At 37.1% G+C, this 23001-nt stretch overlaps 1 protein-coding gene across 9 annotated transcripts in view; it reads right to left on the bottom strand.

Moving 5' to 3' along the window:
• LOC144067544 (sodium bicarbonate cotransporter 3-like) overlaps positions 1-23001 on the bottom strand; it is a 55021-nt gene that overhangs the window by 10717 nt on the left and 21303 nt on the right. For 5 of the 9 annotated variants that reach the window (XM_077591374.1, XM_077591376.1, XM_077591378.1 and 2 more), the window contains 15 exons: positions 22363-22469; positions 21062-21236; positions 19666-19799; positions 19322-19567; positions 17681-17786; positions 17401-17562; positions 16911-17024; positions 16619-16780; positions 15060-15311; positions 14927-14995; positions 13834-14007; positions 13618-13755; positions 12373-12473; positions 11655-11771; positions 6011-6489 (listed from right to left, as the gene is read on the bottom strand). In XM_077591374.1, the coding sequence (XP_077447500.1) occupies positions 6408-6489; positions 11655-11771; positions 12373-12473; positions 13618-13755; positions 13834-14007; positions 14927-14995; positions 15060-15311; positions 16619-16780; positions 16911-17024; positions 17401-17562; positions 17681-17786; positions 19322-19567; positions 19666-19799; positions 21062-21236; positions 22363-22469 (2139 nt within the window). In that variant the 3' untranslated portion in view covers positions 6011-6407. Of the gene's footprint in view, positions 1-6010; positions 6490-11654; positions 11772-12372; positions 12474-13617; positions 13756-13833; positions 14008-14926; positions 14996-15059; positions 15312-15498; positions 15559-16618; positions 16781-16910; positions 17025-17400; positions 17563-17680; positions 17787-19321; positions 19568-19665; positions 19800-21061; positions 21237-22362; positions 22470-23001 lie in introns of those variants that run through there. The other 4 variants (XR_013297968.1, XR_013297969.1, XM_077591377.1 and 1 more) reach the window with 3 other exon arrangements.

The raw sequence follows: 23001 nt of genomic DNA, 5'->3' as shown, positions 1-23001 counted from the left end.
ATATCGTTTTTTAAGAAAAAAAGGCTTCCTCTACTATGTCGTTTTTCAAGAAAAAAAGCCATGCTATACTATGTCGTTTTTTAAAGGAAAAAAGCCATACTATACTATGTCGTTTTTTAGGGGGGAAAGCCATACTATACTATGTCGTTTTTTAGGGAAAAAGCCTTCCTCGACTATGTCGTTTTTCAAGAAAAAAAGCCATGCTATACTATGTCGTTTTTTAGGGGGGAAAAGCCATACTATACTATGTCGTTTTTTAAAGGAAAAAAGCCATACTATACTATGTCGTTTTTTAAAGGAAAAAAGCCATACTATACTATGTCGTTTTTTAGGGGGAAAAGCCATACTATACTATGTCGTTTTTTAGGGAAAAAGCCTTCCTCTACTATGTCGTTTTTCAAGAAAAAAAGCCATGCTATACTATGTCGTTTTTTTAGGGGAAAAAAGCCATACTATACTATGTCGTTTTTTTTGGAAAAAAAGCCTTACTATACTATGTCGTTTTTTAAGAAAAAAAAGCCTTACTATACATGGTCTTCTTTAAACAAAAAAGCCTTACTATACATGGTCATTTTTTAAGAAAAAAGCCTTACTATACATGGTCTTTTTTGTAAATAAAAAGCCTTACTATACTATGTCGTTTTTAAAGACAAAAAAGCCTTACTATACTGTGTCGTTTTTAAAGAAAATAAGCCTTACTATACTATGTCGTCTTTAAAGAAAAAAGCCTATACTATGTTGTTTTTTAAGAAAAAAGCCTTACTATACTATGTCGTTTTTTACGAAAAAAAAGCCCTACAATACTATGTCGTTTTTTTTAAGAAAAAAGCCTTACAATACTATGTCATTTTTTAAGAAAAAAAGCCTTACTATACTATGTCGTCTTTTAAGAAAAACGCTTTACTGTACATGGTCGTTTTTTTTAAATAAAAAAGCCTTACTATACATGGTCATTTTTTAATAAAAACCCTTAATATACATGGTCATTTTTAAAGAAAAAAGCCTGACTATATATACATAGTATTTATTTTTTAAACAAATAAAAGCTTTACTTTACATAGACCACTTTAAGTCGTTTTTAAAGACAAAAAAGCCTTTATGTCGTTTTTAAAGACAAAAAAGCCTTACTATACTGTGTCGTTTTTAAAGAAAATAAGCCTTACTATACTATGTCGTCTTTAAAGAAAAAAGCCTATACTATGTTGTTTTTTAAGAAAAAAGCCTTACTATACTATGTCGTTTTTTACGAAAAAAAGCCTTACAATACTATGTCGTTTTTTTAAAAGAAAAAAGCCTTACAATACTATGTCATTTTTTAAGAAAAAAAGCCTTACTATACTATGTCGTCTTTTAAGAAAAACGCTTTACTGTACATGGTCGTTTTTTTAAAATAAAAAAGCCTTACTATACATGGTCATTTTTTAATAAAAACCCTTAATATACATGGTCATTTTTAAAGAAAAAAGCCTGACTATATATACATAGTATTTATTTTTTAAACAAATAAAAGCTTTACTTTACATAGACCACTTTTTTTAAAAGAAAAAGCCTTACGATGTCCAGCCATTCAAGTCATTTTGCATGCCAGCTTTACGTTTGTACCAAATCTCGGGGTATTCTTTGCTCAGTTATGAAGCACGTCTAATAAGATGAATAAATATTTGACATTATCGTCGACAAAGAAAAAGAGTGTCGCCAAACTTTCGTCAAAACATATACAGACGCTCCCCTACTTACGAACGCAATTGGTTCCGAGCTGGTTCATAAGTTGAATTTGTTTGTAAGTTGATTCAGTGCTATATTTTGTATTATAATTTATGTTTAAGGCCGATATAAGTATATTGAAGGTTTATATAAGTGCATTTGTATGTTTAAGGCTTGTATAAGTAACACGCATTGGTTTGTACTGAAAAATTTTTTTTTAATAAAATGGAGAGAATATGTACAGTACTGGAGAGAGAGAGATAGAGAGAGATTTATGTATTAGAAACTGGCCAAAAGAAGCGACCTAATGACGATTGCACAGTTTTCTTCTTTTTTTCATCATAAATGATGCGGTAGCACTGTATGGCATCATTCAATTGATTTGCAAACTTTGTGCAACGTTCAATATTTGGGTCCTGCTGCTCGATCTTTCTGTTTATAAATGGTACTGACGGTCGAACGATTCAATGCCCGTGAAACGCTTACCACTCTCACGCGCATCAAGCTTCGTTATTATTGCCACTCGTTTCAGAAGAAATGGCTTGCCTCTTCCTTGCAACTCCCTCAATAGAAGCCTTTAGCTTTTTACCAACCATATTCAATATTGGATGCGTGAGATATTTAATGATACAAATGAAAAAGGTTCTTTGCACACTGGAGATACATTCACGCACTTCCGCATTGCAACGAAGAAGAAGGTAGATGCTGGGTGAGCTGAGCTCTCACAGCGCCAGGCGTCGGTATTAGCGGCGGAAAGAAGTACTACTCCGAAAAAGGCGTGAAATACAAAATTGGACTTGCGAACATTTTTGGACTTAAACGCAATTTGCAGACATGGTCGTATGTACCGTTGTTCGTAAGTTGAATGTTCGTAAGTAGGGGAGCGTCTGTATTCCCAGCCAGTCAAAATTTTTTTTTAAATCACCCCCACTCTGTTATTATCAGGATACACTCATTCAACAAATCAGAACAGTTATAGAATATGAACTTACCTTATGTAGAACCATATTACCTGAATGAGTCTAAAAGAATCAGGATGACCCAAAGTGTATAAGAATGGCAAAAAAGTCAGTTAATGCTTATTAGGTTTATTGCTTTTCATCTTGACATACAGTAAGTCATCATTCTTGCTTACAAGAAGATAGTTTACTTCCCTTGAATACATATCTGCTTTAATCAATTCTGTATGCTTAAGTCTTTTGTAGGTTTGTATAATATGTTGAGGTTCAACAGACATTGTTTAGTATCTAATGACTTGATTGGTTTGTGTTCATTTCCAGTCAGAAGTCAGATTTTTGTTGCAGCATCTAACATTATTAACCTTGTTTTTGTGGAACGTCTAACTCCAGATGTGACTTACCATCTATATTGCAATCAAATATGCAATATTTAAAAGAAAACAAACACCAATAATAAAACAGTTTGTAACTGGAAGATGATCTAAATCCAGTTCTGGAGTATGTATGTAGCTAGAGGCTAAAATTTGAACACAGATATTGCCAAACAATACACCAAAATAAATAGTGCACTGGTCCACTCTAAATTGATGTTACTTCGTTTTTTGGCATTCATTTACTGTCTATGATGGTGTGGATATATCTATGTTTATCTGGTCTGAACACTTAATTAGAAGTCCGACACTTGCACATAAAGAACTCTGACAAGGCACATAGTCACGACAGCTACATACAGATAGAGCAACAATTATTCCTTACCTGGTTAATAGCTAGTATCATGAATCCATACATATGGAACATTTATTGCTAAAACAAGACTGTACTCAGCGTAAATCAGAACAGCTCTGTAGAATATAAATGTCACATTTACCGTAGAAATTGTGCTTTGCATAAAATGTTTCGCATCATTAAAATAACATTTTTGTCCACCACACACACACACAATAAAATTATACAGACAGTATAAAAATAGATGCAACTAACTGGGGTCACATATATTATAATATACCTTTTACAACAACATTTGGCAGGTGTTGTCTCGTGTGCAGGAGTCTGCTGTGTGTTGTCGGCATTAAAACACGACGGGAACTACCACAAAGTACAGTGGAACGCTCAAAGTTGTACAGAAAGCAGAGTAAATCTAATTAGTGAATACATATGCCTTGAAATCTGCCTGGGTCAGTGATATGGCAAGGTTAATATACATTTGTTTCAGTTCTGATTCAAATTTGTGTTACTTTAAAAACAAAATAGGGTATAAAAACTTATATATTTGGAACAAAACTGCACAAAATCTGCTTTGTCGGCATGTTTTTTTTCTCATAAAGCAGATAACTAAAGACTTACTGGTTTCATTTCAAACTCAATGATTTATAGTTAGAAAACTGTCATTCTAAAACGATAATTTGCGAACCTACTTCACTAGATTGTATTACCATGGTATGCTGCAACATGACGGGTAACGTTGACACTCCTAACCACTTCCGGATTATAAATTTCTTTAAAATTAAAATGGGAGGCATAGAACAATAGAGCAGGAAACTCTTTAAAGAACAACAACAACAACACCCACAAGTAAAATATAATAGGAAAGTGAGCCTACATTATTTGATAGTTTACCACTGAGCTAGTGGACAATTTCCAATGAAATCATGTTGTCAGATTGAAAATATTAGTGTTCAAATACCGTATTTTCACGACTATAAAGCGCACTTAAAAGTCTTAAATTTTCTCCAAAATAGACAGGGCGCCTTATAATCCAGTGCGCTTTATATATGGACCAATACTAAAATTATCACGATAAAATAAAATAAATCAGTCGATAGAGTACACCATCCTATACAGCTCTCACAACTACGGCACGCAGCCCCCGACTCTACTATTTTCCCCGTAGAAAAAGTACTGCGCAGTGAGTGCTGGGATATATAGTTCTTTTGTCAATACACCCAATGGATTGTGGCCTGGACATCGACATCAACACAGCTTTATGAAGCGTGGCAGGCAGCGCCGGAATAGTTACGCTAGCTACTAGCTAGCTACTATTTGTGAATGGATTGTGGCCTGGACATCGACATCAACACAGCTTTACAAAGCGTGTCAGGCAGCGCCGGAATAGTGACGCGAACTACTAGCTAGCTACTATTTGCGAATGGATTGTGGCCGCCTGGACGAACGTATAAAATTCAGCGTTTTCGATGACTCATTTGGACAATTATTCAATTCGGACACAGAAAATGAGGACTTTGATGGATTTGTGATGATGACGTGAGTACATTGTAAAATGACTAAATAAAGTACAACCGAACTCAGTTTTGCTTCCGTTGCCTTTTTAAAAACGTGTTTTTAGCGTGTGTCCGTATGTTTAAGCTGGTGTATGTTTTGCCATGGCTGGCTGCGTCTTTAAAAACGGTGCGTCCTTTGTGTGTGTCAAATACAGAAATAGCACTCGTTACTGACACTGCGGGTTTAAATGCGATGCACCATATAGTCGTGAAAATACGTATAAAAAGTGTAATTCTCTTTAGTTGTGCCAGCTTTACAGTAAACTTCAACTGAAAGTGACAAACAACCAAATTAACACAAACAAAAAGTGCTGTTCTACAATATAGACGCCGCTATTTTAACAGCAAGAGTACATTTTAATTCGTTTAAAGGGTGTGAACTTCTCAGAACTTTTTATTTGTTTACCTATTCAAGATAGATTTAGAAATTATCAGGAATAAATTGGGGTCTGCGATATAAATAGTCAGAAATGCATTTCCTATCATTTCTCCTTTAAGGTTGTAGTACTTTGTTACATCCTTTATTTACACATTATAACGTCAATGCCAACTACCATTGAGCAGTGATACTATCTATTTGAGTATAAATATTCATAATAAAAATCATTGATCAAAACTTAAATGGTAGTGACAAACATTCTGTGACCGCAGTCAGAAATCCTTAAATGATTCCTGAGTAATGTAATTGAAATTTCAGTCAAAACTTAAAACAAAATATAGGGAGAAGCAACAATTAATAATCATATTACCAAGGTTCGTTTGGATAAGAAATTATGCGAGCAAAGTGCTTACTGTACAGTACAGACTTCATATGGCCTCTGATGTAATTTACACAACATTACACATTAAAAGATTACAGTAGATATTATACCTGCGTTCATATTTACCCTACAAATACTACAAAAAAACATTTCAGATGGAAAAAAGTGATGACATTTGAGCAGCAATGTTCTCCTAAGCGAAAACCCCTTCAATATGATTGTATGACCTGCAATATGGTTTTCCGTGTCCAATTATTTTAAATTCTTTCAGAGTACCTTTTTTTTTTGTACAATGACAAAGTTTTGAGACGCTTATAGCTGGCATGGATATTTCCTGAATGGCGCTGGTGTATTCTCAATACTACCTTCAAACACTGTGCTGGGCTGGAGCAATTTACAGTACAGAAAAACTAAAATGGTGGCTGAAATTAAAATAAGCATTCAAAGATACCCACCCACCTTTGAGGCCCATTCCTTTGGCATCAGATGTGCAAATGGTAAACACAATAAAGTCACCACATTGGGCAGAATTTCGTCATCTACACTAAGTCACACCACTTTGTCATAGCAAATTGATGGCCTGCAGTGGTGGTGCTCACCTGCTGTGATGAAGATAAGTTGGCACAGAACACTTGACTGCTTGGACAGTATGTTGGTGCCCATGTTGTTGTTGTTGTTGCCGTTTGTGTCGTGGCAGAAAATGATCACAAAAACGTCTCTGTGGTGGAACTCTCTTTTGGTGAGTCCGGGCTGATGTCCACTCTAACGCAGGCTGCCTTCTCCCGGCTGTTAACATGGAGGCAACATGGACAATGACAAAATGAGACATTGTGGCAAGTTTAAGAACGAGTCGAAGGTAGAACAAATACTGTATACAGTGGAACCTCAGAAAATTTGTTTTTATTGCAGAACAACTTTTAGCTAAAAAAATGATTTAAAAACCACAGCGTATCAGTGGCGGGCCGTCAGGGCCTTTTCTGCTGGCCTAAGAAATATCTGAATCATATATTATATTTTGTCCATCAATACTTATTAAATAATTCCAAATTGTCTGTTAGCTTCCTTTCATTGCTTTTTCCCCTGGTTGCACTGCTTCCAGATGTGTGTTTTCATATTGAAGCATTTAACCAATCACATTTCAGCCATTGTTGTTGCCAGGGTCAGAAATCTGCCTCAAAGCCTTCACAATCAGTTCTGCGGGCTCTGCTGCATTAAACAAGCGTCGATAAGACTGTTCAGATTTAGAGTTGGCAACACCACAATGTATTGTCTGTCGCAGGCGTATGGATACGTCATTGCCTTGTCGCAGGCGTAGTGTTACGTCATCGCTTTCACCAACTATGATTAGCTACCAAACTGTATCTGGAGCTAGCTGCACAAGCAAATATACAGTTGTGTTGATTTAAAGGCATTTTCAAGACGGACAATGCCAGAAATACGACAGGACAGGCTCAACTTTCAGCATTAGCTTCGATGGCGATATAAAAGAAGGAAGAAAGAAAGGAGGATGGATATTGTGTACAGTTAAAAAGGATTTTTGGTGAGTAAAATATGGCTATATTCCTAAATAATATTTCAATTGTGGGCACGGTTCTGATGTCTGAAAAGCTCCAGTGTTTGTATTTAAGCTCCAGTGTTTGTATTTAATCACTAAATGCTGCTAGGAAGTGGATTTTACCCCATTTAAGTGCAATTTTTGCCGTTTCGCCATTGACGTCATCGCTGTCTTTTCCCGGGAAAATCACCCCCTGGCCCGGTTGTAATGTCTGAAAAGCTCCAGTATTTGTATTTAATCATTAAATGCTGCTAGGAAGTGGATTTTACCCGTTGAAGGTGCTACGAGAAAATCCACGGACCGCCACTGCAGCGTATAATTTATCATGCATCAAAGCAAAGGAAATACTGCATCACAGTACCTTTTTCTCGATTTGCCTAACCTTGCATCAATTAGGAGTATAATGCAAATCAATGTTTCCCAACCATTTTTGAGTGGTGGCACAGTGTTTGCAATGCAAAAATCTTAAAGCACACCTCCAGCTATGCATTTTTTTAAATATTTAAAACGGTCAACAATAATTACATTATAAAGTCAAAGTTTTATCAACAGGAATCAAAGCAACACAAAAAAAATCATTTTAAATTCCAATGAAAAAAATGTTCACACCCATCTTACATTGCCAAAAGTCCATGGACCCCGAACAACTTCCGGTTAATGGAATGAAAAAAGTAATTTTATGACTTTTTATCCCAAGAATACTCCAATCTCTTGATATTACGCAAAAGCAGTTTTGTGTTCACACGGATTTTATGTGACAAAAAGTTGATGCTTGTGAAACCAACCGTTAAAAATAATCTAAAAAATGACTTTATTATTGTAATAATACAATATGGACTTATTGTTCGTCAATTTTCAATTTTAATGTCATAAAATTATATATTATTTTTCTCTTGGAATATTGCACAGTGGTTGGGAAACACTGCTTTAGACAAACATGCACATGAGTTTCTAATGAACCTAACATTTTGGGAGGTTTCAAAGATGACCCATATTATAATTCTTCATTGTGTTTATGCAGACCGCGAAAGTCCTGCTCCTTTTGCATAGTACTGACATCCCTAAACAAAAAGTTAAATAAGAAACAAAAGCGTTTTAATAGGATAGTTTTTATGATTTGCGTGCAGTGTTTTGTTAAAGCTGTGAGTAGCTTTGATAAAAGTGCTGCATACTGTAAATAAAGCCAAGATGAGTTGACAAGAGTTAGCGAACAAATTTCATTCTTATATGATTAGATTGTACATTTTATTTAATGAATGTGTTTGACAGTAAACCGCTGCAAACTACAAAAAAAAACAGCTTTAAGGAGAGTTGGGGTGACTATTTCAAAGAACTATGCCAGCGAGAGATGGTGAACTTGGAAATCCATACACTGCCCGATTTTCATCTAGAAACAAGAATGATTCATTCCGTTTTGTTAACCACGGACAGAAAAAACGTTTGCTGAAAACTCCAGTTCATGTTTTATTTTTTTCATTTTTAACTCTTGCTAAATTTTCTTACAATCTTACGGTTTGTTCGGCTAGTGGGGTAAAAAGCTCATGAGTCTAGGAGGCTTGAATCCTGGTTGCTAGTGCTCTTTGTTCTCTTCATGTTCTTAAGGGGTCCCTCAGATTTCTCACATTCCGTTCAAGATCTGAGACGCTTTTCACATTCTATCAAGGCTTTGTACAGATTAAACATGGATGCCATGAAGCTTTGAGGTAGGTTTGTCGCTAAATTAGACTGTAACGAAACTCCATTGCTGGGTTTTATACCCTCTCCCACACCGCACATGCAACAACGAACTATATAAAGGAAAGGGCTTCCATACAACTTAACTTGCCGTGACAAATGGAAGGACATTATCATCATTTTAATCAAAAGGACCATGTTGGGGGAAAACTTACTTCCGAACCCGCTACATACCACCTCCAAGTATTTTTTATTTATTTATTTATTAAACAGCTTTTTACATGATGTCAGGATTTTTATTTCATATTATTATACATTTGCCTGCAACGTGGAATACGCTTATCCTTGCTATTAAGCTTGGTTTACTCACCCTTAGTTCATCATTATTATCATCATACTTGCTTTAAACAAGGTAAAAGCGTTGCTCCTAGAAACCTTAGTTAGACTAAACAAAGAGGAACCAGAACTGAGAACTACATCTAGGAACTGCACCTGCCACACCTGCCTACCCCACAGACGCTCCACAAGGCTTCCTGACGCTTTGGTCCTCGTCTGTTTTAACTATTGTGGATGTTTTGGTACACATGTATGAGCTTCAACGCACATGCACTATCAGACCTCTTGTGTTTCCACCCATCCCTCCTTATTTGTGCGTGAACAGGGGGATATCTTATGGCGAACCTGATACATGATGACACATTTTGTTGTGTTCTCACCCTATTTTAGTTAATGGTGACTTGGTTTTTCATTTATAGTGTGACTGCTGTGCCTAATTTTCTATATTTGGTCTACAGGGGCCTGATTACCGTTTCATCCGAGAATACAGTGTTAACTACAAACTGATGAGACAATCATTCTGTCTGGTCTGTGAGTACCTTGTAGTGGGAGGCAAGAATATAATGAAATCTACAGATTGATTGAACAATGTATAATGTTTAAGTATATTAATGTTCAACTTTTCTTTCAAATCTAGTACAGCACATGTTGCCATAGTTTATTCGACAACAACTTGTATTTAATTTTAAACACAATACCCAATTAAACAATTATTTTAGTCTGTTTTATTATCCAATTATCTTTCAGTGTAAAGCCAAAAAGTGTAGTAGTAGTAGTAACATCACTCTCAATTAGACTACTAGTTCATTTAAAACTATTCAAAGAACTGTGCTCTACGATCTCTAGATGTATCTAGATCACTTTTCTGGTGTTTATTTGAGAACATCCAGGAGTACTTCCGTATAATTAAGAGGAATTAGGTAAATGTAAGGTAAAAAATAACTATTTGGGGTGGAAATTTTAAGATTGGATTGGATTTTTTTCAGCACAAACTGCATATGTAGAGGCAACTTGGATGGTTTGGCAAATTCTGAACAGTGCCTCAATATTAGTCCAATATTTATTGTTTTCAGGCAATTTATTACAATCAATGTAAACTTGACAGTTAAACACAAAGAAAATTAATAGAGAACCCAATTTCGGCATTGAGTTGTGTGTGGAGGTGAGGGAACCCAAGACAGCTCTCATCACATCTGCGGTGGTGTGAGCGGCTATCATCGATAGAGCTAAACTTCATAGAATATGTGCAATACTATTGTTAGGAACCTTTTTGACTGAAAAAGCAAAATAAATAAATGAAAATCCCTCATCTTTTAAAATAGAATTTCACGTGAGCCATACAGCGTGTGTGTTATATATATATATATATATATATATATATATATATATATATATATATATATATATATATATATATATATATATATATGTATATGTGTATATGTGTATATGTGTATATGTGTATATGTGTATATGTGTATATGTGTATATGTGTATATGTGTATGTGTATGTATATGTATATATGTATATATATATATATGTGTGTTTGTGTATAGATTGTAACGGATTGGGTTTTTAGTGTAGATTTTTATATTCTACAACCTAAATGCACTGTGTGACTAAATGGGATAGAGTGGGAGTTGGAAGGGCGTATAATTTCTACATGCAATTTAAGTGGCCAGCCCGCAGTGAGCTCCATACATGAGTTGTTGTCAGCAGAGAGCCAGATGCACTCATCAAGAGACTTTTATTGCATGTGAACAATAAATTTCCGGCAGCTATTAAAACAATTTAACAAACTTTATGAGATTGTCAACATGTTGACGATCTTAACGATCTAGTAATACTTTCATATTGCACACCACCAGCTCAGTGTGAATTGAGCTTGCCTTCTTCTGCCGGCATTTGTAATGCTGCTGAGCAAACTATTATGTTGTACAAATATTCTAATTACCTCAAAATGTAATTACAACTAGCACTTCCACATTGCCAGATTTATCCGCACTCAATAAACTAATAAATATGACATCCTTATTCTATATTATACAGCTGAGGCTATTGTTTGAATTTATTAGTATTCTATAGCCATTTGTTTAAAGGTTACAATCGTTAGATAACATTAAGTGCTGTGTTGATCACGGGTTATTTATACAAACAATTTGAATTGGAACTGAATAATGATTTACCATAGGAAGGTTTTGCAATCTGAACAAGTCCGTTCAGTCCTTTGCCCTGTGGCCACTGTGCGAGAGAGGTTCCACTGTAAAAAGCATGTAATTCTTCGCCCATATAGAAATAAACCAGAACCAGAAAGGTGATTACAGTTGAAAGATGTTTGGAAGTGGGACCTATTTCAAAACTATGGGTTTTTGCATAGCTATGTACCTTTCACTATGGTTCACAGGTTGGTCATGTGAGTTGCCACTCGAGTTCACTGCTCTCCACGCTGCACTTTTGGCCATTTCATCAGAGATATTTACAACCAAGGGGTCAGACTTAGAACTACATGCCAAAATGCAAAAACACAAACATGAACACAGAAAAGACAAGGCAAGTAGACATTCAATCAACAGAACTGCAGGACAATTCTAACATCAACATGCAGATGCGTAAGGCAAAGAGTAACACAAATGCACAGCACTACAAAAGCCAGGGCAAATTTCCATGACTGTATGTACATTGTATTAATGTTAGTTGAATATGCACACACTGTTAGTTGAGATTATCAGAACATGGGGAAAAAAAGGAATGGAAAAAAATGATTTATTAAAGTTTGTGTCCTGTGATAGTTAAGCCCATGCGCTGTCTCTTAAGTAACATTGTGAATGGTTAGGATGCAGTAAAATGCATCAAATGGTTTCTAGACAGTCTTGCTACCTCTTCTTCCTGTGGGTGGCTGTGGTCTGTCCTACTCCTATTCTGTATGATCTGTTCGAGATGGGCATACACCAACAGTGTCCCTACCTCTGTTAAGCCCTGAAACTATTGGGGGACGTATTTTCAGCTGTTTACGTTATATAAAAAATCTATTTATTAGAAATAATAGCAGTGTAATATACAAAAAGAAGAAGTTTTTTTTATTTTAATGGAGAGTGCGACTCACCCCCCTGAAACGGTCTTTTCTGGAATGTTGAGCAGGTTGGAGGCCTCATAGCTGACCTGTAGTTCCAAATCCACTTCATCCTGAAATCGAGATTCCGCTTCCTGAAACAAAAACATATCAAGGGGCTGAGTGAGCCAGCACTTGTTTCATCACTTGTACATTTCCATATAATGGCCAAAAACATCTTTCATCTGCTTCATTAGTGACTATATACTATTACAATCTATTAGTGTGAGTCTTTTCCTCAGCTATTGCTTGTCCACAAGGACTTTACCAGTAAATCGAAGACAATTTAAGACAATGCTAACGCTTTTTAAGGACTGGCAAGAACCCAGAGGTATTGGCCAAGAGCAACAATCCAGATGCGCTCATTAAAACTGTTTGATATGTCTCACAAACAACACATCCCAAGCCCATTAATGCGATTTGACGGATCTCTTGGCTTTATGAGGTCATCAACTTGCTGAAGACCTTAATCTAATATTGTCATATTGCACACCCCTAATCTGGAATATGAGGTAGTGAAAATCATATCAGTTTTGAGTTTGAATATCTCGTTATTGGATTTGGGGGTAGAATAGCTCATCTCTCAGGACTTTGGCTTTTGTTAAAAGATAAGATGCTAAGATGGTTTCCTGGCACAAATGTAGTGCTCAGAGCAGGCTTTTAATGTTCACATCGTTCCATGCATGTATGCAAATATGCAGAAAAATGTTTTGAGTTCCCCCAAAAACCTCAATAATTACTTTGCAATTGATATATACTTGAATTAAAATTGTTGTGATTTATGTGTAAAAGTATTCAGATAATATTTCATTTAACATATCATTTTTACACTGAACAGCAAAATGCTGTTTTAGGCCTGTGTTGACCATTTGAACATTGGTGGTGGGTGTTTTTTTGGCTAATCCTCACAGGAGACGCCATGGCATACCAATAGAATTGCTTGTAATTTATAATAACACCTAAGAAGAATTTATGATAAAAATTACTTTGTTTTAAACTTTTTTATTTTTTATATATTCAGACTGTTGCCTATATTCTTATTTTTATGGTTATTTTTTATTTTAAATGCTTTTCAAGATGGCATGTCCGCTCTTTGTTTTGGATTATATCAAGTAAAAATTCCAACAACTATGCATTGTTCATTTTGGGGCTAGTGCGACTTCTACTCAGTAGTGACTTATAGTTTGAAAAATACGGTACAAAACAACATGAAGGCAAATGTGAACAAAATGGGAATACCAGCTTTGCACGTGCTTTTTTCTTCTTGTCATCTTCCTTTTTCTTCTTGCTTTCTGGCATTAAATCATCTAGCCAACTTAACTCTCTATTTGTGAAAAAGAAGTCAAGAAGCTTTCGGACAAACACCAGTGCTAGAACCTGTAAAGAATTAACACTTTTGTAAGGAAACACAATAATTATAATAATTGTGATAATTTTTGTTTGTGGCTTTGTTACCATCATGGGGAAGACCACTGCTGCAGCAGAAGCCTTGATGACCCAGAGCAGTATCAGACAAGTAAGCTGTACCAGGGTGAAGATATGGACTTTCCATAGTGGCACGTAGCGCAAGTAAATGAGATCCGGCTGGTGCTTCGCAGGCATGCCAAACAGCTTAATTCTGTCAAAGAACTGTGGCGCAAATTGGGAATTGGGAACATTTGTTATCGAGGCAAATTTTTCAGTACAGTGGTACCTCGTGGTACGATGAAAATTTCGATCGAATAATTCGCTAGCGATACGATTAAAATTTTGAGATGCGACAAAGCCAGGTGGCCATGACATGAGAGGCTGTTTATCATTGTAGCACAGTCTTTTTTTGCCGCATCTCTTTTGTGTATAACTACTATATCTACGAGGACTGAACGATTTAATTAGACCAGTTTCGACCAGGAAACGCACAACGCGCATGCGCGGGCAAAAAGAGGGCTTTCTGGGTAATGAAGTATATGGGTAATGAAGTAATGAAGGCAATACAACAGCCAACAGTCCATCGATAGCGAACGTGAGGGTGGAGGCGTGGCAAACCGCTAACCCGGAAAACGAAGGTAACAAAAGATTAAGACAAAACTAAAATTCTGTTTTGTGTAAAGTTACATTAAACATATGTTTGAGTGTGTCTGTATATATTTATCCAAGTTACTTTAAATTTGTTTGTTCGTTTACGAGTGCCTTGGATAAAGTCCCCCCGAACAGCCCCCCCCTCCGCCTCCGTGTGTGTCGTTGTCTCTCCCCTCCGCAAAATGCGTCTAATTTTACATCTATTAAACACATTTTATTACTATTAAACCGCTCATTATTTATTACTTTGTCAATATATGGCGAATGAGAATAAATAAATAAAAAAATCCAATCCAATATCCTGTTTTTGGTGTTTTTTTCAGAGGATTGGAACGAATTAATTTGTTTTCAATTCATTTCAAAGGGAAACGTTCACTCGAGTTACGAAAAGCTTGACATACGATCTCAGTCTCGGAACGGATTACGATCGTATGTCGAGGTACCACTGTATTCTCATTATGAGCGTTTTAGAAAATTATAAATGACTCACTTGGATGCCTTTGAGAGAGGAGACGCCCATGTAGAGGAAGACTCCATACAGCACTGGCATAGGAATAAACTGTAAAGAGTATAGAAGTTATCTAGCATTGGATAAAGGGAACCATTAGTTTGTGTTGTCTCACCTTGAGTGCAGATGTCATGAAAACAGAACAGCCCATAAGGACAAAGATCATGAACCCAGTAACCCGCTGTTCTCTGATACCTAGAAACTTGGGCTGTTCTCCAGGAGCGGAGCAGCCAGATTCCACCTTGAGGCTGTTAACGTGCGAAATGGAGAGCACAGTTGCAGCCACAAACCATGGCAGGCCCATTATAGAGCACACACCAAGCATTATTGACACAATGAACAAGTCCAGGTGATAGCCACAGCCTTTCTGTTGATTGGACAAAGAGAAAAGTTGTCAAGTTATAGATATTGATATAGCCCATAAATCAAACCCTTGGTCCTCAGATGAAGAAAAAAAATGGATGTATCTATCTAGTTAATTCTCTATAAATACACATTAATTTTCAACACCACATATTCTTGTTAGGGTCGCGGGGTGCTGGAGCCTAACCCACCTGACCTGGGCGAAAGGCCGACTATATCCATGGCCACCACCTCTGGGAGAGAGTAAGGTCCTGCCAGCAACAGCATTTTATTAGAGGCCATTTTATTTCAAAACAACGACTCGTGTCAAAATGTTCGCAATTGATGAAGTTTTCCAAATAAAAGAATAAATGGCCGATAAGAAATATTTTGATTTAAAAAGATGTTGCGTCCGATGGACGCACATTGTTTTGAACATATGATTCCTTGCCAAAAAAATCATGCGTCTATTACGCAGGGGCACAGGCAAATGAGCGTACTGCACCATATAATATCAAACTGTAATATATTGATTCAGGAACCATTTATTTTTCTTCAGCTGACCATCAGGGGAACACTTTAATCACACAGTGGAAGTTAGAAAATGATTGTGGACATGCAGATTATCTGCAGGTTTAAAGGGTGCTTATTGTGAAATATTCCCTTCTTGTGTATAATAAGGTCCCGCCACGTTGAATTTGACCCAACATAGCAGTTTTTGTTTTTAAATTTTAACTCAAACTGCCAGATATCAATTCATTTTAATTACGATGGGTGGCATTGAATGACCATGCCTCAGGAGCATTTACATGTCCAACCAATTTGAACTGGAAAGGATGGGGCATCGATTGAATGACTATTAAGGCCATTTGAAAAGCAGGAAGATCGTGGGTGTTCCTCAATTTGAGTGATTTGATGATGTAAGAAGGCTTTTTTAAGGCTTCAACTATAAATCAAATACTTTTACTTCACCTTTCCTTATTTGCCATACATCTTTTGTTTTGGTGTTTGTTTATAGGATTATAGTAATCTATTTAAACGCTGTTTCCAAATACTTTAATGAGCTTAGAACGTGTATACTGCAGTAATCCTACAGCAAGGACTTTGTGCTCAATCTGTACGTATGTAAAGTGAATTTACATTCAAATAACTGGTAAATGTGGTTCTTAAAACCAATGACACTTACTCAATAAACCATTTAGTACAAATATAACACAGGTAATGTTTTTTTACTTTAAGGTTCCACTTGATTGAGCAGCAAATTTGCTTTCATTATTTTTCTGTGAGTTACCACAGATCTAGCATGACTGCTATGACAATTTTGGGACTGACCTTGAGCTTGTGCTCCTTGCGGTTGATAATGACAGCGGTGATCTGTTGATCCATAAAGATAAGGATTGTGCACAGCAAGGCAGGAAGGGCTGCCACCAACAGTGTCCACCAGGGGTTCTCTCCTAATGGGTCCATTAGCCATCCTCTGTTCTTTGAAGTAGGCTGTGCAGGAGAAAGAAACAAAGGTGGGCTGAATTTAGGCTGTGTAATGATTCCTTCCTTTGCCTCATTGCTTAGTGAGTATTTTTATTTTGAGAATCACTGGATATAATAGACAGAAAAAGCTGCCTACCTCAAATCGATCAGGGACGTTTAGCTTTGGCGATGGGATCCCCATTAAGTAGTCCACCAACACCATTATCATAATAGTTATAAAGACAGCAAAATCACTTATTGTGGATCGCACCTGGCACAAAAACACAAATAACAGTCATTGTTTGTCATTTGGAAATTAAATAAACCCTCTTTCAATCTAAATTGCAAATTTAGGTTATTGTTTAGCTCTGGCAAGTGATGGAATCTTTCTTACTATGCCGCAAGTACACCAAGTAGTATTTGGTGTTTAAAAATAAATAAATAAGACACTTTTATACAAAAGAGGAAACAGCAAGTGGGTGGCAGCATGAAACATTTGCACTTTTAGTCAAGAAAACTGTTAATATAGGAAATAACAGGAAAAGGAACTGAGAGCAATAGAGATAATGTTAAAATCCCATGTGCAATATCAATACTGCTTTACAGTAGGCTATAAAATGGTTCAATGCAACTACTGTATGACCAACCTTGGTGGGGAAGTATCGCTCAGTTTTAAACTGCTTGAGGAAGGATGACAAGAAAAAGGTGGTAAAGAAGAGGATGATGGACCAGAAGAGAACATCTGGAATGTAGGGCCCATGGTTGCTGCAAGCTGCGCCAATAAACTCCCCTTGGAGCATTTTACACATCTAGAGAAAACAAAGTGTGTAGTAATTTTAGCAATGTTAAATATTTTATGTATATATTTGAATACGACCACTAATTCAATTGGTGAAACATGGGGGGCACTGTGTGTGGCAGCCTCACCGAAACATTGAGGTTACTCCAGGGTATGGAGTCTGGACTGTATCCTGTCTGGTTCCACTTCTGGAGCAACTCGGCTGAGGCATTAGAAGGCTTAAAGCACTGACACCTGGGGGCAGGAGAAATTCATTCATGCTTTTTTGGTACCACTTATGCTCACAAGGGTCACGGGGGTGCAGAAGTCTATCCCAGAAAACTATGCTCAGTAGAAGTGGGACGCCCTGAATTGGATCACAGCCAATCGCAGGGCACAATGAGACGAACAATCATTCACCCACACACACACTCATAGCTCGGGGCAAATTTACAGAGTTCAACCAGCCTACCAAGCATGTTTTAGGGATATGGGGGAAAAAACGAAATAGCCGTAAAAAACCCTGTGTGCGGTCGATTGGTCGCCGGTCTTTTGGTCGTCGTCTTTTGGTCGCGGTCTTTTGGTCGCGGTCTTTTGGTCGCGGTCTTTCGGTCGCGGTCTTTCGGTCGCGGTCTTTTGGTCGCGGTCTTTTGGTCGCGGTCTTTTGGTCGCGGTCTTTTGGTCGCGGTCTTTTGGTTGCCCCGACTGCGACAACGGGCGACCAAAAGACCGGTGACCAAAAGACCGGCGACAAAACAAGGTAAAACAACACGGTCTACGCATCAATAAAAGCCAACAATGGCCATGAGCAGTTTCACTGGGCCGACGTGTGAATGTATAACAGTTTGTATGTACATGCATTGTCCCTTTAAGAAGCTACGTCAGTCAGGGTCTTAACAAGTTCTCCAACAAAAAACAATAAAAGTCCGGGAAATTTGGAGCTTTTCTTTAGCCTAATAATTACTAGGGCATTAAGTATGACTAAATAGTAATTTGCAGTTTGTATTTAGGGAATTTGAACAACGATTTAAATGGTAATTATCACTTACCCTCCGGGCGACCAAAAGACCGGCGACCAATCGACCGTGTACCAGAAAACCCACGCAGGCACGAGGAGAACATGCAAACTCCACATAGGTAGGTCAATCAAATTCCTTTAATTTTGGGGTTGTTTTTTTTAATTATTTATTAAAACTAAATAATTTATTAACAAAATTGAAAAAAAAACTGTTTTAAAAAAGCCAAAAATAAATTTAGAAAAACTGTCTTTATTTTAATTTTATTTTTCTACTGAATGAAATATGCTTCCATAGTAACCATTTGGTTGTGAACTTATTTGTGAGAAATGCTCCGATAAACAACACCAACATAATTTTGTTAACCAACTAAATGCTTTTGAAATATAAGTAAATGGATCAAATAAAATGCCTTACAATGCCTGACATGTTGATTTGCCAGAAAATTGAGGGTGAATCGAAAACTGACAACAACAAAATGTGAATTTGAGTCTGACAATTAATGAACTCAAGTTAAGGTGCAAAGGCTTTATCATTCTTAATGAGACCAATCAGGAAACACCCCTTCCAATCAAAAAGGATTGGACATCTACCAGAGTCGTTGGGCGTTTTCACTATACATTTTCTCTATTTTTCCGTACTACCACATCATACTCTATGAATATTGCACACCGTGTATAATTGATTTATGATCTGGATCTTTAGCCTTAAACCAAACATGTTTTAACCACGTCAAAAAGTCACTAATACCAGAAAAAGGAAAACAATACTTACGAATATGATGTAAGGTTATCTAACATGTTGTGGCTGTTAATAGGATAATGTTCACCGAGGTGGAAGAGCTTCTCAAGAGCCTCATAGATAAAGATGATGCAGATGAGTGCAGCAAAAGCTTCTTCAGTGAAGCGGGTGATGTAGCAGACCAGGGAGCTAGCATCTGTAGCAACTAGCAAAATACACAGGAAGGCCGTCCATAGACCAATGCTTGTTCGCAGCGATAGGTAGGACAGCCCATAATCACTGGAGTGGGAGCAAAATTTTTATTTAAAAAAAGGTTAATTATTCAGTCCATCATATCGATAGATTTGAATTGTCACTAGGAAAAGATTTTAACTTACGTGCAGAACTTGAAAAGAATCTTCTCAAACACTAAAACAGGTCCTGTGCTACCAAGAATAGTAAGGGGTTGGCCAGCAAATAGGGAATATGCTACTCCAGTCAAAGATGCCCCAAAAAGAGACTCGATGGCACTCTGTATAGATAAAAGAAAGGAGTTTGGAATGAAAATGTGGCAATCAATGAAGGTTGCAAGGTTAGGTTGAAAGAAAAGAACCCTGCCAAAACAAAGTGTCGATTTCATTGACAGTATCAGTGTCTAGACAAGCTGTCCAAATGTTCCCATGCTGCTGGGCTTTCACATGACACAGTTGACTTAAGGCCGCCATACACCAAGCAACTGAACTGAATAATCACAAACCAATGCAAATCAGAAACTCCCCACCTGACATTCACAGAGACGCATAAAAAACTATCTGAGAAGTAAAAATCTTGTTGTAAAAGCAAGTTCATGCTCAGTTCCTTCAGCAGCATGAATGGAACAAAAGCCTGACATAATCTAAACTAATGAGGTGAATAGAGCCTATGAATATCTCATTAAACATCACTGAGCATTATAATGACTAGGTGTGTTAAGATCTGGCAAAATTAAAATTATAATATACCATATTTTCACGACTATAAGGTGCACATAAAAGTCTTAAATTTTCTCCAAAATAGACAGGGCGCCTTATAATCAAGTGCGCTTTATATATGGACTAATACTAAAATTGTTATCACGATAAAATAAAATAAATCAGTCGATAGGGTACACCATCCTCTACAGCTCTCACAACTACGGCAAGCAGCCCCCGACTCTACTATTTTCCCCGTAGAAAAAGTACTGTGCTGTGACTGCTGGGATATATAGTTCTTTTGTCAATACACCCAATGGATTGTGGCCTGGACATCGACATCAACACAGCTTTACGAAGCGTGGAAGGCAGCGCTGGAATAGTTACGCTAGATACTAGCTAGCTACTATTTGCGAATGGATTGTGGGCGTCTGGACGAACGTATAAAACTCAGCGTTTTCGATGACTCATTTGGACATTTGTTCAATTCGGACAGAGAAAATGAGGACTTTGATGGATTTGTGGGTGATGATGACGTGAGTACATTGTAAAATGGCTAAATAAAGTACAACCGAACTCAGTTTTGCTTCCGTTGCCTTTTTAAAAACGTGTTTTTAGCGTGTGGGCGTAGTGTATGTTTAAGCTGGTGTATGTTTTGCCATGCCTGGCTGCGTCTATAAAACGGTGCGTCTTTTGTGTGTGTACATTACAGAAATAGCACTCGTTACTGACACTGTGGCTAAAAATACGATGCACCGTATAGTCGTGAAAATACGGTAAATCCAATACCATCGTGAAAATAAATGTCAATACAGTAATTTGAGGAACAATATATGAAACTCACTATGTTGCCTTTGGTCGCCTCCCCAAGCAGACCTCCAAATGTAATGACAGGAGACATACAGGCACAATAGAGAAAGAGAATGGAGGCTAGACATTGGAGATTAAAGGAGTCTCTGATGTCACTCCAGTAAAATGGGGCCTTGCGCTTGACGTCCAGTATGAGACCACCAAATATCCTGAGAAAGGAGATTAAAGATAATTAACAAATTAACATTTGATTAAAGTAGGAGTTTGTTTTAAGGATAACATCAGTTGTGGAAGAAAGGTTTAGATGTTTTTATTTCCACACAAAAATGCTAATTGCCTTGTTTGAATTTCAAATCTGTATAGCAATTTCTTATTAAATAGAATTGTTTCTTTTTTTTCAGTATTTACATGCTAGCCCTCAATGGCTCACTCTTGCCGTGAGCCTTTTATAGAAATGGTGAAAAGGAGAGCTAAAGTATAAATATATCAGTGCGCAGGGTGTGTACATTAAATACACTGCTTCTGTATGCCTTGCTCTGGCATTAGATAATCAGTCACAGTGACACATAAATGTCAGTGGTAAAGGTTACTGGCCCACTGACTGACTCAATGTTTCATGTCCTCTATTATTTTATAAAAGCTATTTATACAAAATTTACAACTGTTACAATATTTAAAAAAAAATAGATCAAACGAAGATAAAACAAAAATTGCGACCAAAAAAAAACACCTTTGACAAATCGTAAACTACGGTCAGCAAAAAAAGTGACTGAAATACAGAATCTTTTATTTACAGTTGTTTTTCCAGTACTTGCATTGGACTTCTATAATGTGGATTATTGCCACATTATTAAAAACGCAAATGGTAGATCAAATGATGACTTCGATTTGGTTGAGGTGTGAATGGTTTGCCGGATGACTGCTTTTTTGTCATAGGCACAAGCCTGCATGCAAACCTAATGAGGTTCAAAGACAATACAAATGGAGCTACAGATAACCAATTTCAGTGGTCTGTAATCATTGTGAACCAATCCAGAACCCACTCAGGTTGCATTAGTATTATCAGTGGCACATTCCTTGTGTTGTATTTGCACTACACAGTGAAATGATAAGTAACTGCATTTTAAGACAAGGTATTAGCTATTAAAGTCCCAGTCAGTGGGTAAATCATTTGTTGCTTTTGTTTCTTTAAAAGACAACAGGTTAAAATAGGTACATTTAAAAAAAAAAAAAAAAAAGTTAAAACTGCTGGAGAAAGTCGACATGGAAGAAAAAAAAAACATAGATATTGAAATTATGTTGATTTTTGTATTCTCACAAAAAAGCTCTATTTACCTTCCAGTTCTCTGTAGCTCTGGTCCCACATGTTGGTCATTTTTTTTCTCCAGTTCTCCCGCTTGGGATGCAGTGCCATTAGGATGGGATGGCCCCTTCCTCTTTAGCTGCAAATTAAGATGCATAGTCACAACCACTGGGCCATACAAAGTCAATTACCATACAATAACAGTGGTTATAAAATAGTACTGAGCCGGTACCGCAAGTACCACTTTAACCGCAATCTGTGCAGTCTGGACACAACAGCAACTTTTCTCATTTCAAGTAAGAAGGCAAGATTGAAAAGGCTGCACTAATTTTGACGAAGAGCGTCCCAAAGCTCAGAAAAGATCAAAAACTGACCGACATCCACAATGACCTCACAGTTCTGCGGTCAAGGTTTTGATGCCAGGTGGGTCCTCATTGTGTGGAGTTTGCATGTTCTCCCTGGGCTTGCGTGGGTTTTCCCCAGATATTCTGTTTTCCTCCTACATCCTTGAATGTAACTTGGCTAACCGAAGCAGCAATGCAACACCAAAGCAATGCCATACACTTACAAGCAACGGTGCTATCCAAAACTCTTTGGGAAACCAGAATGGATCAACAGCTGAGTGAGCAAGTGTGCAGGGTAATGGAGCTCCATGACCAAAAGGTGAAGAA

Source organism: Stigmatopora argus, chromosome 21 (assembly GCF_051989625.1).
Source record: "Stigmatopora argus isolate UIUO_Sarg chromosome 21, RoL_Sarg_1.0, whole genome shotgun sequence".
NCBI lineage: Eukaryota > Metazoa > Chordata > Actinopteri > Syngnathiformes > Syngnathidae > Stigmatopora > Stigmatopora argus.
Note: the sequence above shows the minus strand (reverse complement) of the source record. Positions and strands in the feature narration are given on the sequence as shown.